Genomic DNA, 15,551 nt, shown 5'->3' on the forward strand with positions numbered 1-15,551 from the left:
AACACACACAGCATTTTTTTGTTTCGAAACCACCACCATGTACACGCCGCTCGTAAGGAGCGGAAGGAAGGGGATTCCATCGAGTTCGTTCAACAGGCGCAATGAGCAAGCCGCTGACACGCTGGAGGTCCGCGCCGAATGCACGCGACAAGGCACCTGCCCACTCGTCGGCCCTGCAGAGGACCCTAGCCAGACCGTCATACCTTGCGCGTCAGCGATGGCGTTTGCGGCAGCACTTCTTGGATGCACTGGATCGACCCACAAAACGGCCGGCCTCAAACCCAGCATTGTAGAAAGACTGCACAAGTGCCTGAATGTCCTCCGGAAGGCCATTCAACAATGGGAAGCTGCGCGAAATCACCTCGGACTTTGCCGACATCGACCTCCGTTGCACTCGCACTTCTCCCCCCGACACGGCTGTGCTTGACGATGTCGCCGAAGCGGCCACACGCTCCGTCTCGCCGTCGGATCTCTCGGTTTCCGTGGACAGGACGGATTCGTCGTCACCCTGCGTCTCCTCGCGAGCATCTTTCACGGCGCTGGCGTTGTCGAGCTGCTCATTAAACAGCTTCAACAGATACGCATCGTCCCAGAGCGCCTCGTCGGCACGCGAGTAGGTTTCGCATGTTGCCAGCTTGCCGTTGCGGCCGCGCGAGCGTCGTGCAGTAGACATGGAAGAGAAGCAAGCTCGAAGGGAAAGGGAACGAAAGGCAAACGAGTAACGGCAATGCGGGGCACAGTGCAAGAACGAGACGACGCCGTTGCGCCACACTTGCTCTCCAGCGGAGCGAAAGCGAAGGCAACCACAGCACAAAGGTACAAAGCGCCAATGACAGGGAGCAGGGCTCCGCTCAGAGTTAGCGGCACACGAAGAGGGGTGGGGTGGGGGGACCCGGTGCATGTGGTTGGTAACCCATGAAATCGGAAGCGGCACGAAAGAAGGAGTGGAGAAGACAACTGGCAGTGCACAAGGCGAGCTTAACCTTGAATCTGAACTCAATGCATTGCTCGTCGCAGCGGAGCAGCGCACCAGCAGCGGCAAGGGAAGAACATGGGCAGTAGGCATTACCGTGCATCAGTCAGTCGCCCACGTCATCGCTTCACCACAGACAGGAATGGAGCCGCCGAAGCGAAGACAAAATCCTGCGCGATCCACCACCGCCTTCCCCTCCTTTAGAGAGGTGAAGACGCATACACGATGATGGCAAGAGGCGTACTTACACCTAAAACAGATGGCCTTCGATTTTCCTTACACTGTTAGTCTACCAACAAAGAGTCAGCAAATACACGCACGCAGAACCACAGCAGTTCACCTACAGCTGTAAGAATACGGCTGAATCCTGGTCGTCGAGGCCGAGCCGGCCGGCCCCAGAGGCGAGCCATGTCCCTAATGGGTTCCTCTTGTCCTTCCTCATTCTTTCATGCGCCATGATCGGCGCCAGACGGACATGGGTGCACCGCACACCTTGACACGGGAGGGCCGTGTCCAGTCGCGTGCTCGAGGGCGGAAGCCGTGGTGTCTGTCATGCGGCGAGTAGGGGGAGGGGTGTTCCAGGTGCATGCCGGGTGAGCTCAGGGGGGAAGCTGGCCAGCCTCGGGCCAGGGTCCTCGGAGATCCTGCACACCCTGCCTTGCGCCACGCCTCTCCCTCTGCGTCGCGTAAAGTCGCTCCGCTCCATCAGGCTCTATGGGAGTTCTCCACATTGAAACCTGGAGGGCTCGGTGGTGCAACGCCGTGGGGTTCTCCCCACGCTTCCGGCATCCGTGCCGCATCAGCCCGCCCGGCCCGATGCAGGGGATGCCGCATGTTTTTGCATCCACGCGTTCGGGGGCTCATTGGTATGGGATTCCTTTCCGTCTTCTCCGTCGATCACTTGTGCTCCTCGCACCTCTGCACGCCTTGTTCGGGTGCAAGAAGCCGTGCCGTCTGTGTTTGACAGTGCCGGCACACAGTGCTCGCATTGCGGGATTTCGGGGCTTGTTTTAGAACGATGCTGCTGCTGCTCACGTGACTCGCTGTCTACATCTTCCATGTTCGCCGACGTCACGGGGAGGGGGGGGTGCCTGGACAGCTTGCCCGCACGTGCCGCGTTTCATTGAGTCTGTGGCAGCATGGAACAGTCCACAGTTTCTTGTATTCACACGCCCCCGACACGCATAACTGTTTATTGAACAAAAAAAAAGCAGAACAGCAACAACATCCACATCACGACGGCATCAGAAGGAGGTGGTGTCCGCCCCTCCCCACAGACGAAAAAAAGAGCCCGGTATTGCTGATTCTTTCGCAAACCGAAGCAGCCGAGGGGGTGCATGAAGAAAGAGAACAGAGAGCGGAGCAAGAAAGGTAAGAGAGAAGCCGCCATCGTGAGGGGTGAAGTAACGTCGAACGAAAAGTGATCGAAAACAAGCAGAAGGGATAAAGAGAGAGAAAAGAAGGGACAAGTTAATGAGGGGAGGGAAGCAGAAAGTGGAGCGCAGCCCCTCTCCCCCTCTCTCTACCACGCAACCATCCAAGCCATGTGCATACAGACACACACACACGCACACACATAGAGAGAGAGATGGGAACACAACGGAAAGGAGAGAACCAGAACGCAAAAAAAAACTCTCACTGCTGCTGTTGCTGCTGCTGCTGCTGAATGCAATACAAGAAAGGAAACCAGCCGAACAGACATGCGAAACAGCAAAGGGAGCTCATTTTGTCTGTTTTTCGTTTCGATGTCTACCCGATGAGCTCATGAGGAGGAAGGAGGGGGGAGAAGGAGGAGGGAGGAAGGTGTGTGCAATGGCGCACAAGAAAAAAAAACGAAACAGAAAGGCAGCCGTGACGCAAAGTTATATATATATATATATATACATGTTCTCTCTGTGTCTCTCTCTCTTGCTGCTGCTGTTCTCGCGTTTCTTGCGGTTCAAAGGGGCCTCGCTGCGAAAAGAATGGTAATAATAGATATATATATATATTAGAACCTGCAACAGCATCGCAGCTCTGCCCCGAGCCAGATAGACTGCGTTGGATGTAGCCGCGGTGTCAACAACAACAAAAACGGGGTGATTTCTCTCTTTCCGTTGGGAAGGTTATACAGAAGCAAACGAAGAAAGGGCAGGCCTTGTGCATCCTAGGAAAAGGTTGCGCAGGCACACCGGATGCAAGTCCGCCTGCTCTCACAGACATGAACATGAGAGCGTCTACAATGCGGGGAAAAAGAGAGCGAGGTCAGAAAGACTAACAGAAGTTCACAGGCAGAAACAGTGGGGTACGAGGGAGGAGCTCGTACACGCTCGCGTGAACAACGGCATAGACGCAGCAGGGAAAGCAAAGGTTGACACGCGCCAGAACGTGAGGCGCCTTTACCTTCACCAACGACCACCACCCCATCCACCGGCCTCCCTCATGAGATGCGAGAGAGAGGACGCAAAAGACCGGACCTCCTCCTCACATACCTACAAAAAAAAAAAAGGATGCCTGTCGCAAGAGAGAGAGAGAGAGAGAGATGCGCATGTCACCGCCCTTCCTGCCACTTTGTAAACACCTTCCCATGAGGACCGCGAGAAGAGGCGCTGTGGGAGACGCCAGGCAGCTCCAAAATGAGAGCAGACCAAACAAAAGAAACCACTCACCTATGCGAGTGCAGAAAAGGTGAGAATGAACGCTGGCGAGAACAGTAGCACTTGCGACGCTCCTGGTGGCCGCACTTACCTACATCGAACCAGACAGACACACCATCCATCACGCTAAGCAATGCGCACAACGACGCGAACCGCGCGAAAGAGAGCAAGCGAGCTGCAAGGAAATCACTCACCAACCGCAGAGCGACGACGTGATGACGAATGAGGGGTGAAAAAAAAAAAGCAAAGAGCCGAAAAAAAAAGAGGGTGCAGAGAAGAAAACAATCTAGAGACAAAGACGTAACCGAAAACGACCTTGCGAAACAACCAAGACAAAAAGACTCAGACAAGACACAAAGACCAAACCGTACAAATCACAAGAGAGTCACATCAGCAGCACTTGGATAAAGTAGTTTGTTTCCGTTTCCTAATGTCAGAGTGTGTGTGCGAGTCCGAGGACGGGGGGGGGCAGAAATGGAAGAACGAAGAAAGAGGGTGTTTAACACGGAGGGCCGTACCCGCAGGCATAGAGCACGTCCTTTATTCAATAGCATACACACGTGTCTATGTTGTGTCTGTGTACAGAGGAAAGTGCAGAGCCGCCTGCCGTTACAGCTTCCTTGACACACACACGGTAGAAACATGCAGGGGGTTGGATGGCGGGGGTGGGGGAGGCTTGCTCTCAAGGCACGGACAGCGAAAACAAGGCGAGAAAACATACATAAGGTCGTTTCGAATCCTCTCGAGCAAACATGAAACCACAGGTACAGCTGACAGTTGAAGCGATCGCTTTCACTGAACACGGGAACCGAAACCACACCAAAGAAAGAAATAGAAATATCACTTGTCCTCATCCCTCGATCGCGCCGCACCGCGGTGGCCCGATCAAAGGCCACCACGACAGCGAAACAGAGCAAGCATAGGAAGGAGGCTTTCACATCTTTTCTTCTCCCGAATGGAGCGGTGCACTCACTGGCGGGCGTACGAAACGAAGGGGGAGGGGGGCAGGTGAGAAGCGAGAGAGCGCGAGGGCTCATCGTCCGCACTCGCTGTCCACGAAACGATTTCGCTACAATGAAAGAGACACATATCGCGAAAAAAACAAAGAAGACAACGACGGAAGTGATGGGAAAAGGAGAGAGAAGCACATATATATATATATATATATATCTTTAGTTCTACGGCAGTAGGAAACGTAAACAGGATACAGCAGAAACGAAGAGAGGAACAGGTCGAAGTGGAAGTGGACGGATGCACTCTGTGCAACACCCAGGACCGTTTAGTGAAGCGTGGCGAAGGCAGGTGCGCACGAAAAACGCTAACGATAGGATAGAGCGGCGTGCGGTGATACTGCTGCCCGACAAAGGGAGCAGGGAAAAGAAGAGCAGGAACAAGGGGGATACAAGCACACGAGCTGACGAAGCCGGGCGACTGTCGCATGCACACCCAGCGACGCGTCTTTAGGCGCAGATCTCCTTCAGTGCCGTTACTCTCTGAATGAACGGCGGGCAACATCCTCTTCTCATCCCGAATAACCCCTCTCTCCGCCTTTCCTCTGCCTCACCCTCTCCTTCGCGCTGGTTGGCCGTCTTTGCCCTCTCACCCCACCCACACACACACACACACTTTAATCGATTTGCAGGGCACGCATGAGTGCCTGCATCCAGTGGTCCAGCTCCTCAGCACTAGCAACCCCAAAGATGATAGAGTTGGAGCTAAGCATCGCAATGGCAAAGGCGTAAGGTGGCTTGTACCCATCGCTAGGAGACTCGGCGTTCACGACACGTACGTGCACGTCCTCCACCTCACACGGGCTCACTGACTTGATGGAGGAGAGCAGCACTCGTTTGCTACGCTCACCGCCGCCCACGGCCTCCTTGCCCTTGGACAGGGAAATTGTGAGGGTGGTTCCATCGAGCAGCAGATACCGCTCCTTCCAGACACCGTTGTGGTTATTCTTGTACACGACGCCCTCGAAACACGTCGAGGCACTCTCAGCGATCGTACGCTTCGCCACTTTTTGAATGGCCGCCTTCCCCTCCGCAATGCCCTGCAGAACCATTGCCTGATCCGCCGGGTCGGTAAAGTAGAGTCCCTGCCGGTCCATCGCCGGGTTTGCCGCAAGTGCCGCCGCATCGTAGCTGATAAGAGAATGGACATACTTTTCAAAAACATAGAGGTAGTGCTGCATGACAGGCTTGTGCAGCAGCTCCTCCGCACTCGGACGCTTCTCGGGCGCCTTCTGAAAAATGGCGACGAGTAGCTCGCGCATGTCGTTGGAAAACTTTGCCTGCCCGCCCTCCTGGCTGTTCACGTCGGCCGTCCCTGACGTCGGTGGGCCCGTAGGTGGAGTAAACTCTTCCTGGAGCACGCACATGCGCAGCTCCGGCAAGCCGGCAGCCTCGAAAGGACGGCGCCCACCCATTAGCATTTCGTACAGCACAACGCCGGCCGCCCAGACGTCCGCCTTCTTGCCGTAACGCTTTCCTTTCCACATCTCTGGCGAGAGGTAGTACGGGGTGCCGAGAAATGTGCCGGCGATTGTCTCACTACTGACAGTGCTCTCGTACTTCTGGGAGAAGCCAAAGTCGCCAAGCTTGAGGAAGCCGCGAGAGGTAAGCAGCACGTTGGCACTCTTTATGTCGCGGTGGATCATGCGACGCGCAGAGATGTGATGCAGGGCCAACAGCAGCTGCACAAAGTATGTGCCCGCCTCTCGCTCCGTCAACAGCATCCCAGAATTAGTAGTGCCAGCATTGCCGCCTGTTGTGGCTTGGCTGCCCGCCTCAAGAAATGGACGCACCACGGAGCCGCTGTACAAGTTGCGGCGCAGGTCGCCGTGATCCGCAAGCTCTGTCACGATCACCACCGTCTCGTCATCGCTGTCGAGCACGTAGTGCTCGTAATAGCGGATGATGGCGAAGTGATGCGTGTGCGCCAGGCACATAATTTCGGTCTGTGCGTACTGCCGGTCTTGCGACATCATAGCGCGCAAGTCCATAACCTTCGCCACATACAACCCATTTGGCTGTGTCGGGTTCGCCAGCGCATTGCTTTGAATCTGCGCCTCCACCATGGGCCGTGCAGCCGCGTCGTAGTCCGGGTTGCGCTTCACCATGTACGCCTCTCCGTAGGCGCCTCTGCCGATGGAGCTGATCTTGATATACTTGCTGCGGCTGTCCTTGTCCCCGATGATGTCGCTCAGACAGATGTAACCGACATGGCCCCCGCCACTTCGGATGGGAATGGGTGAGCCGTTGTCGTCCACCGCCGAGGTGGCGGAGTTCGTGCCGTGGTTGTCGCCGACGCCGTCGAAGGCACTTCCGGCTCTTGCTGGGGCGGTGCCGAGCCCCCTCGCCTCCTCTTTGCGCGGTGCTGCCGCCGCCGCTGCTGCCGATACGGCGACGCCATCTCTACTGGGTTCGGTGGCCTTTCCTGCACACTGCGCGTCCACGACAGACAGCGGCTTCGTCGCTGAGGCGGCACTTACGCCATTGCCGTCGGGGTCCGTTTTAGTGACAATGTAAGTGCTCTCCGCTTCTGTCGCACCTTGGTAGTGGACATTGAGCTGGCTCTTTGACAACCCGCCGCCCATGATTACGCCGATGGTGGTGCGCAAGGGATGTGCTTCACGGGAACCCAAAGGAAACTACTGGTGAAACCGGAAGCGCGACACCTGCACGGCTGACGGAACACTAACAACAACCGGACACAGAAACCCCAAACCTCGAACACAAGCGAAAAGACGCGGAATACTGGCTTTCCCACACGTGCTGTGCTTGAAAAGAACAACACAGAAACAAAACAGACGGTCACCAACAACAAAAAATCATAAAAAGAAGGAAGCGTGTGTGCGCACCCAAGAACGCACACGTGATTTCTCAGATGCAAAGGGGCGGGAAGAAAGGGAGGGAAGGAGGGAGGGAGGGAGGGGGAGGAGCAGCACACACAGATATGTGCAGGAAGAGAAGGAACAAGTGCCTCGTCCCTTGTGGAAGAAACAAGACAACAGATTGCAGGAAAAAAAGGGAGGTAGCAGGTTGCAACACGGTTCAGGGCACAAAAACAAAAATGAGGCGAGGAGCGCTTGATGGACGTGCGCGCGGTCTCTGCAGTGCTGCCGCTGCACTTTTTCACGGGTGCCGACCTCTTACTAAAAAGAGAGAGAGGCGCCCAAAACAAACAAACAAAAGGGTTACCCGTAGAGGTGATGAAGGCAAAGCAAAACGATGAAAGGGCTGAAATATCGCCACGGGTTCCGCTAGTGGCAGTCCGCGTGAGTCTCCTGCTGCTACAGTTGCACGCCAATGGAAAAGCAAAAAGAAGAGCACAACGTAATGATAATAAGGCGATGAGCACAGAAACACCACTCTACACACAACAGCGACAGCGAAAACCTCGCGCTCTTGGCACGGTGTGTATCCAAGAGTTGCAGACACACCGGGATGCGTGACAGTCCCAGGAGAGGAGTGAATGGCACGGAGATAACGAAAACAAGAGGACCAAACGACCAGCAAAAAAAGATGAGCGCAAGAGCGCAGAGACACACAGAAAGACAGACACAAAAGCAGAGAGTGACTCTCTCTCTCTCTCTCTCGTGAAGACGCAAAAGAAAAGCAACACCCGTCGTGTGGGGTGTCTGCACGTTTTTATACAGTTTACGTGAGCCTCGGGAATCGAAACGTGTGAGGGCGTGCAGGTGTAGGCGAAACGAAGCAAGACAGCGGTGCGAAAGACGTCTAAAGAAATTCGCACATGCGCGGCAGAATCTTCTCGCGGCCTCCTACAGCAGTACACGCGCACGAGCTAGTAGTCAGCAAGCTAGCTTCCGTATGCAAGCCGAGAGAGGGTGAGCGATGGGGCAAGTAGGGAGGAGGGAGGGGGCGGGGTGCACCGCTGAGCTGACGGGAAAGAAAAGGGAGGAGGGTTTTGTGCCTGGTCCTTTGTGGCGCCGAGAGGAAGTGTGACTGGAAGTACAGAGATGGAAGAAAGAAGCTGCCGAGAACACAATAACAAAATCAAACAAAGAGCCACAAGCAACCACGAACGCACACACGCTTAACGAGAGAGAGAGGGAGGGGGAGGGGGACGGGGAGGAGGAGAGGGTGTGCGCAGTGATACCAACTTACCACTCACAAAACGAACAAACAGAGCCAAGATTGAAACAAGCCAAAATGCATAATATGGAGCGCGAAGAGAAGAAGGAACGCGGACTGCTACAATAAAATACAAACACCAGCGAGAAACGCCAACACAATAACAGAGATAATAACGAAAAACCTCGGAGAAAAGACGGAAGGAAAAAGGAGAGAGAGCAGCAGTAGTAGTAGCAGTGGCAGTAGTCGATGCAAACAGAGCGTCGAGTCCCACACACTCACCAGCAAGCAAAAAAAAAGACGGAGAGAAAAAGTGTCGCTGTGCAAACCTTCCACTACTGCGTGTGTATATGGCTGTATGATACAGCTGGCGTGGTAGGGTGCAATCGGATTGAGGTGGCAAAGGGGGAAGCGAGTATCTTTCGAACGTACCCACACAAAAGGAAAGAAACACGAAAAAAACAAGCGCAGAGCAACGCGAGGGAAACAGAGACCACCACACACAACGGCAAAAAAAAAGACACACACACACACACAACAGAGAGAGAGAAAGAGAAAGAGAGACGATCAAAAACACCAAACCAAGGGGATAACGCAACAGAATGTCCTTCTTTTTTTCGAAGCGTGAACGAAATCCACAAACAAGAAAAAATTTTGTGTTGAGGATTCGTTTTTGAGATTTTGTCGACTCGGTTTTCTGTGTTCTTTCCTTGTTCTCTTGTCTTGTTGTGCCCGATAGAAGCATAAACCTACGCGCGAGCTGACAACGCCACACAAACACACTCGCAAAGAAAAAAGGGGGAAGAAAAAAACACGCACACGCGCAAAAAAAAAAACGGGGAAGAGGGTAAAGCAACGATGAGAAAACGAGAGAGAGAGAGAGAACGCAATATGGGAGAGAGTGTGCAGAGAGAGGCGGCTTACAGAGAGAGAGAGAGAGAGACGGGTCCAGAGGGAAAGAGTCACAACCCACGTGATGAGCGTGCACTGTACCGTAAGGGAAGGCGCAACAGGGTGATGTCGCTCTCGATCTGTCTGTTTGTCCTTGTTGCAATGTGCTTGAATCAATTTCTCTACCTTTTACTCCTTCCTCTCCGCTCTTTTGTTGTTGTTGCTGTTTTCGGTTATAGACTACCGCCCATCTCACAGGGAGCTGCGCAAAGCAAAAGGCAGAAGGCTGGCGTGGGGTGCGTTTGAGGGGGGGGGCGAAGGCTCGAGCGTTCCCCCGCACACGAGTCAGGATGTGTAGTGATGATATTGATATGCTGGAGATGGCGAGGAGTGAGCGCGTCCGTGTAGAAAACGTGCAGCGTATGGCCGAGAAAGCGGAAAGACAGAGAGAGATTTAGCTCGGAAAGAGACGGTGAAGCATGTGCAAGGTACTTGACCAAGAACACGTACACCGTTGGGCCCCAGTGAAGCGTCGCCGCCATCCACAACACTCGTACCACTTACTTCTTTGCTGCCGCGCTCGACTTCTGGAAGATGAGACGCGCGAGACGCGCACACAGATCAGAGGCCGCGACTTGCTGAAGGAAGAAGGAGAGCTTTCTTCGGCAATTCTGATTTGCGGCGAGTCGAGCAAGCAGTGAGCGTGCGTAATGACGAAAAGTGCGTAGCGCGGTCATGCCCGCCCCCCTCACGCCACCTTACCCCGTTCCAGTGGTCTTTTGCCGTCATCGCACGCAAAAATGCATGCTGGGATTTTGGCGTGACCGCATGTTTGCCTGTACATGGCTGCCACGGCATCCACGGACTGGAAATAGGGGTCTCACGCGTGCGTCCTGATGGCGCGATAGACCATGTTTTTTCTTTCCTTTCACAAGCGTCTTTCGCAACACATTTTTTGGCCTCCTTTTACGGTCTTTGATAGACCGCCTATACACTTTCAGTGCTTAGTCATAATTGTGTAAAGCATAAAACACGCACGCAGAACCAAGCAAGCACGCAACAAAGAACAGGAGAGAGGAGAGAAGCGGCGGTCACACTCTGGAGGAGAAACGGCAACAATACATGCAGAGGAGAAAAAAAAGACAAAGAGACGTGGAACGTGACGAGGAGAAGAGAAATATCGGATTCCACACAGATGACACACGTGCGCACGCCCACACGCGAAGAGGGCGCGGCAAAGGATAGAGACCGCTGAGCAGCCGCAGCGAGCGACAAGGCAGCAAGCCCGTACAGAGAAAGACTGGAAAACAGCACAATGCACCGGCGGATACAGGTGCCTACGCGGCACTTTACACGAGCCCGAAACACAAGCGAGACGGGCTGGGCACGAGGAGGAGAACAGATGCACAGCAGGGCCGCTGAAGTGCACTTGCGGGAACGCGAAAACTCTTGCAGTCACTTTATTTTGCCTGCGCCCACCTTGTTTTCAAACGACCATCCGTGTGTGTTGTACGCGGGCACGTCTTTCACTCCCTGCGTTTCTCCCCCTCGTCCGTACCGCCACTCGCTTGGCATCGCCCTTCTGCAGAATACATATACATGCATACATATGCACGTATATGTTTGTGTGTGTATGTGTGTGTATGTGTATGTGTGTGTATGTGTGTGTGTGTGTGTGTGTGTGTGTATGTACGTGCACCGAAACCACACTCCTCCTACCGCTTTCTCCTCGTCTTTATGTTTTGTTTGTCTGTTTCTTCTCGTGCGCCGATCTTTCCCGTTCTTGAGCACCGAAGAGACGCTGGGGAAAGACGAAGAGCTCGAGAACCATACGACACATCCACAACTGGCAGATGCGACAGTGAGGAAGAAGTAGAAGTCGCAGAAGATAGCGGCTCACAGAGATGGCAAGAAAAAAAAAACGGAGAAACGGCACAACAAAAATAAGTAAATAAAAGAGGCACCTGCTACTACTCTGTAGATATAGAGCATAGAGAGTTGAGCAACGGTGTACCCTTTACCCTCTCCTGCGACCCTACCGCTGTCTGTACAGCTGTCCGCCCTTCACTCAGGTTAACCGTGAGGCAGAGGTATACCTGCACTCAGCATGCAATGACGTGAGACTGAACAGGAGAGGTGGGCAGAGGGCACAGCGGGACGGCAAAGGAGGGCTGAGGGAAGGTCACAACAGCCAGACGCACACTAGCTGGAGACACAAGAAGATGGAAAACGAAAAGCCACAGACGCTGAGAAGCGCACGAGTACCTTTCCGATTCCTGCAACAATTTGAGTGCACGCGCAGACGTCTTCTCTCCAGCTTATCGTTCTCGATCCTGACTGTTGTTTTTATGTACGGACAAGGAATGAATCTGGACTTCTTCGGCAATCCTCTGTATGTCGGTTTTCATTTTTCGCGCCTATTCTCCACGCTGTTCGCTTTGCAGTTGCTGTGCGTGCTCCTATTCTCCCACGTTTTCGTTCGATAGTCGCGTCGACACCATCTCGTCATGGACCACCGTTGGCGGGGATGAAAAGCACAGGAAAGAACGGAAAAAAAAAACGAAGTGGCGGAAAAAAAGAGGGCGGGGTTACACTCTAAATGAGGCTACATGTGTAACAGAACCCTTTCTGTGTGATTTCCTGGACTGCCGACCCACTCCTTCCTCGCACCCCCACCCCATCCGCCCATCATGTCGTCCATCACGCCCTGTTGTTAGCGTTCCAGCTGCCCTTTTGGTCACTTGCTCGTGCTATTACACACACACACACACACACACACACACACACACACACAAACAACAACAACGGCAAAGACACAAGCGAGCGAGAGAAAGCTGCAGGACGAGGTGGCATGACAGGAAGGAACGAGGAGGCGCTAGAGAGGGGAAAGGCACACATGCCCGTACAGCACACCCGGGAAGTGGGGTGGTGGACGGAAGTAGAGGAGACTCCCATTTGTCTCTTCTGTTTTCGCACCAAAGAAACGACACACCTCTGCAACGACAGCAACAATGACGGAGACACCGATACAGGAGAGGGCGAGAAGAGAAGGGCAGGGGGAAGGCGAGACAGACAGACAGACAGACAGACAGAGAGAGAGAAACGACATGAAAAGCACGAGAGTAACGACGACAACAACAAAAAGAGAGAAAGATAAAAACGCGTGTGAAATCTCACGGCCAAATCGTAAAAACACAAAAGAAACATGGAAAAAAAATGAATGCAAGCTAACGCATCAGAAAAAGGAGACGGGAAAAAAAAACATGAGCCAAACCTACCGCACAAAACAGAAGGAAGGCAATGGGGAGGGAGAGGACGACGGATTTCGTACTAATAAGCGTTGATGCGGTCAACAAAGCCGTTTGTGAGAGTGAATGAGGACAAGAGAGAAAGAGATGGAGAAGCAGCGAGCGAAAAGGGAGGAGGAAAGGTGCTGCCGTGGCTGCGAGTGCTTGCATTTTCGTCTCGCTTACAGTTTCATAGAAAGCCATGGCAGCAGCGCTGCTAGACAATGTTAAAAACCGTGACAAGCGAGAGAAGGGGCGTTATAGGGTTTAAAGAACAGTGCAGCGCTTCCTTCCATCATACTCCCACCCTACCCGCCACTTGAACCGCATGCATGATCAGACGACATTGTGTCGGGGCCCAAGTGGGTGTATAAAACGGCAATTTCAGAAAACAACAAGAGACAGGCAGACAGGTACCCGTGCATGACCCCCCGGAGGGAGATTTCACTTCTGGCTGGAACAGCACTGTCGCAGAGACAGACGTTCGGTCAAGAAGACAACGCTGGGACAGAGAGCGAGAGAGGAAGAAAATCATGGAAACCACGCAACGAAGTAATCGAAGAGCACTTTTCACGCGGAGAAAACAAACAACAAAAAAAGCACCGCGCTCCTTCTACTATACCGTTCGCTACTTTCGCTTGCCTTCCTATCCTTCTTGCTCCCACGAGCGCACCAGAAACGTTCAGCCTCCCCCTCCCTCGCCTCCACCCGTTACTCGCTCGGCCTCTCTCTCGTGAACTCCAAACTGTGTATCGCAGACAACCCTAAAGCTGGCTAGAGGCGAAATTCCAGTCCACCATGTTCCAAAACGCGCTCACGTAGGACGCGCGGTCGTTCTTGTAGTCGATATAGTACGCGTGCTCCCATACATCACACGTCAAGATCGGTACGAGGTCGGGCTCCGTGAGCGGGCAGCCCGCGTCGTGCGTTTGGAACACCTTCAGCTTGCCACTCGACTTGTCCTTCACGAGCCACGCCCAGCCCGAGCCAAAGTGGCCGTTGGCCGCAGCCGTGAATTCCTCCTTGAAATTCGAGAAGCTGCCGAAACTGTCGATGATCGCACTGGCCAAATTGCCCGATGGCTCGCCACCGCCGCATGGCGAGAGGCAGCGCCAGAAGAAGTCGTGGTTGTAAATCTGCGCCGCACAGTTGAAGGCGGGGCCCTTCTCAGACTTGATGATGTCCACCAGCGACTTCGACGCAAGAGCCGAGTTCGACTCCGCGGCAGCGGTCAGCTTCACGGCGTACCCCTTATGATGCTTCTCGTGGTGGAAGGTGACCTGCTCCTTCGACATGCCCTTCGACGCGAGCGCGTCGTGGGGGTACGGCAGCGGCTGAACAGCGAACGGCATGACGCACGAACAGAAAGTAAGCAGGGATGTAGAAGAACCGTGAGAACGGAATGTGAGTTGTGTACGTTGTACGATTCCTAAGCTGGCTGAGGTAGAGAGATGCTGTTTTCCTCCTGTAGAAGCGAAAACAAAGATGGTGAGGCTACACGCAGCAGCGAAAGAAAAAAGGGATAATAATAATAATAATAATAATAATAATAAGGGATGAGTGAGAGAGAGAGAGAAGGCGCTTCGATCTGTTACGTTCCAGCACGTGTGTTTGGAGGGAAGGAGAGGGGAAGTGGCATATGTGCATGTTTGTGCAGGTGGGCATGATATGTGGAACGCCGGAGACGGAGAGAGAAGGATGCGACAGGGGAGCACGGGGCGAGTGCATAAGGGTGATGGGGAAGAAAGAGGATGGCAAGCAATGGAAGCGCGCATGCGAAGCGCGCGCACAGTGATGTCAAGATGGTACACGGCAGCAGAGGCGGGAGTGGAGTTCGTGAAAGGAAGTAGTGAGCGACGCGGGGTGGTGAGACGTACTGAGTTGGGCGTCAGAACTGTGGCTGCAGCGAGCAAAACAATTCGAAACGGGAGGATTGGGCGACCGGTATCCTTCGTGCGGTTACTCTCGGAGAGAGGAAGGGCCAGGCTGAGATATGTGACCATGCAACGATCAGTACCTCCGACCTTCTCACGCATATGCGTCTGGGGCACTCGGACTCCCATTCTCGCTGCCTCGTTGGGTGTTAGCACCACTTCCTCTCGCCCTATTGTTTTTTTCTTTCTTGTCGCGGTTTGTGCCACTTCTTCGCCTTTACAGAAGGAATGCGCCCAACTGTCGCGTCATGGCCAACCACACCGTCTCCCGACTCCCTCCTTGCTGCACCGAAAACCAAAAAGACAACGCTAACACACAAACAAGCACGCACATCGGCACACATACATGTACAAGAGTGAAAGCACACTCAGATCACGACTACCTACTGGAGAATACAAAATCGTAAAGATATATATATAGATGTAGATGGACAAAAAAAGACGAGCCTATAACATGCATCCAGCATCTTTCGTTGCGTTATACCACGACCATCCACACCACACCTCTGCCTCCTCTTCATCCCACAGCGCACCGGCATATGGAGTGCGGTTACCAAACTGAGTTGAGGGACAAACACGCGCACAGAGAAATAGGCAGACAGACAGATACAGAGAGGCAGAGAGAGAGAGAGAGAGAGAGGAAGGCACAGGGAGGAGACAACCCAGAAAACGAAGGAATAAGAAAAAAAACGGGGAGCAGAGAGGAGAAGACAGCAAATGGGCAGAGAAACAAG

At 53.7% G+C, this 15,551-nt stretch overlaps 3 protein-coding genes across 3 annotated transcripts; all 3 read right to left on the bottom strand.

The window, feature by feature from the left end:
• Window positions 1–211: 211 nt before the first annotated feature.
• On the bottom strand, window positions 212–673 carry LMJF_32_1802 (conserved hypothetical protein; the record flags this gene model as incomplete). Its single annotated transcript, XM_001685447.1, has 1 exon — window positions 212–673. One exon carries the CDS (start codon window positions 671–673, stop codon window positions 212–214), a length of 462 nt encoding a protein of 153 aa, XP_001685499.1.
• A 4,563-nt stretch (window positions 674–5,236) lies between these two features.
• On the bottom strand, window positions 5,237–7,204 carry LMJF_32_1810 (putative protein kinase; the record flags this gene model as incomplete). The annotated part of the gene is made up of 1 exon (XM_001685448.1): window positions 5,237–7,204. One exon carries the CDS (start codon window positions 7,202–7,204, stop codon window positions 5,237–5,239), a length of 1,968 nt encoding a protein of 655 aa, XP_001685500.1.
• A 6,443-nt stretch (window positions 7,205–13,647) lies between these two features.
• Window positions 13,648–14,235, bottom strand: SODB1 (putative iron superoxide dismutase; the record flags this gene model as incomplete). Its single annotated transcript, XM_001685449.1, has 1 exon — window positions 13,648–14,235. One exon carries the CDS (start codon window positions 14,233–14,235, stop codon window positions 13,648–13,650), a length of 588 nt encoding a protein of 195 aa, XP_001685501.1.
• Between the last annotated feature and the right edge of the window lie 1,316 nt (window positions 14,236–15,551).

Source organism: Leishmania major, chromosome 32 (assembly GCF_000002725.2).
Source record: "Leishmania major strain Friedlin complete genome, chromosome 32".
Classification (NCBI taxonomy): domain Eukaryota; phylum Euglenozoa; class Kinetoplastea; order Trypanosomatida; family Trypanosomatidae; genus Leishmania; species Leishmania major.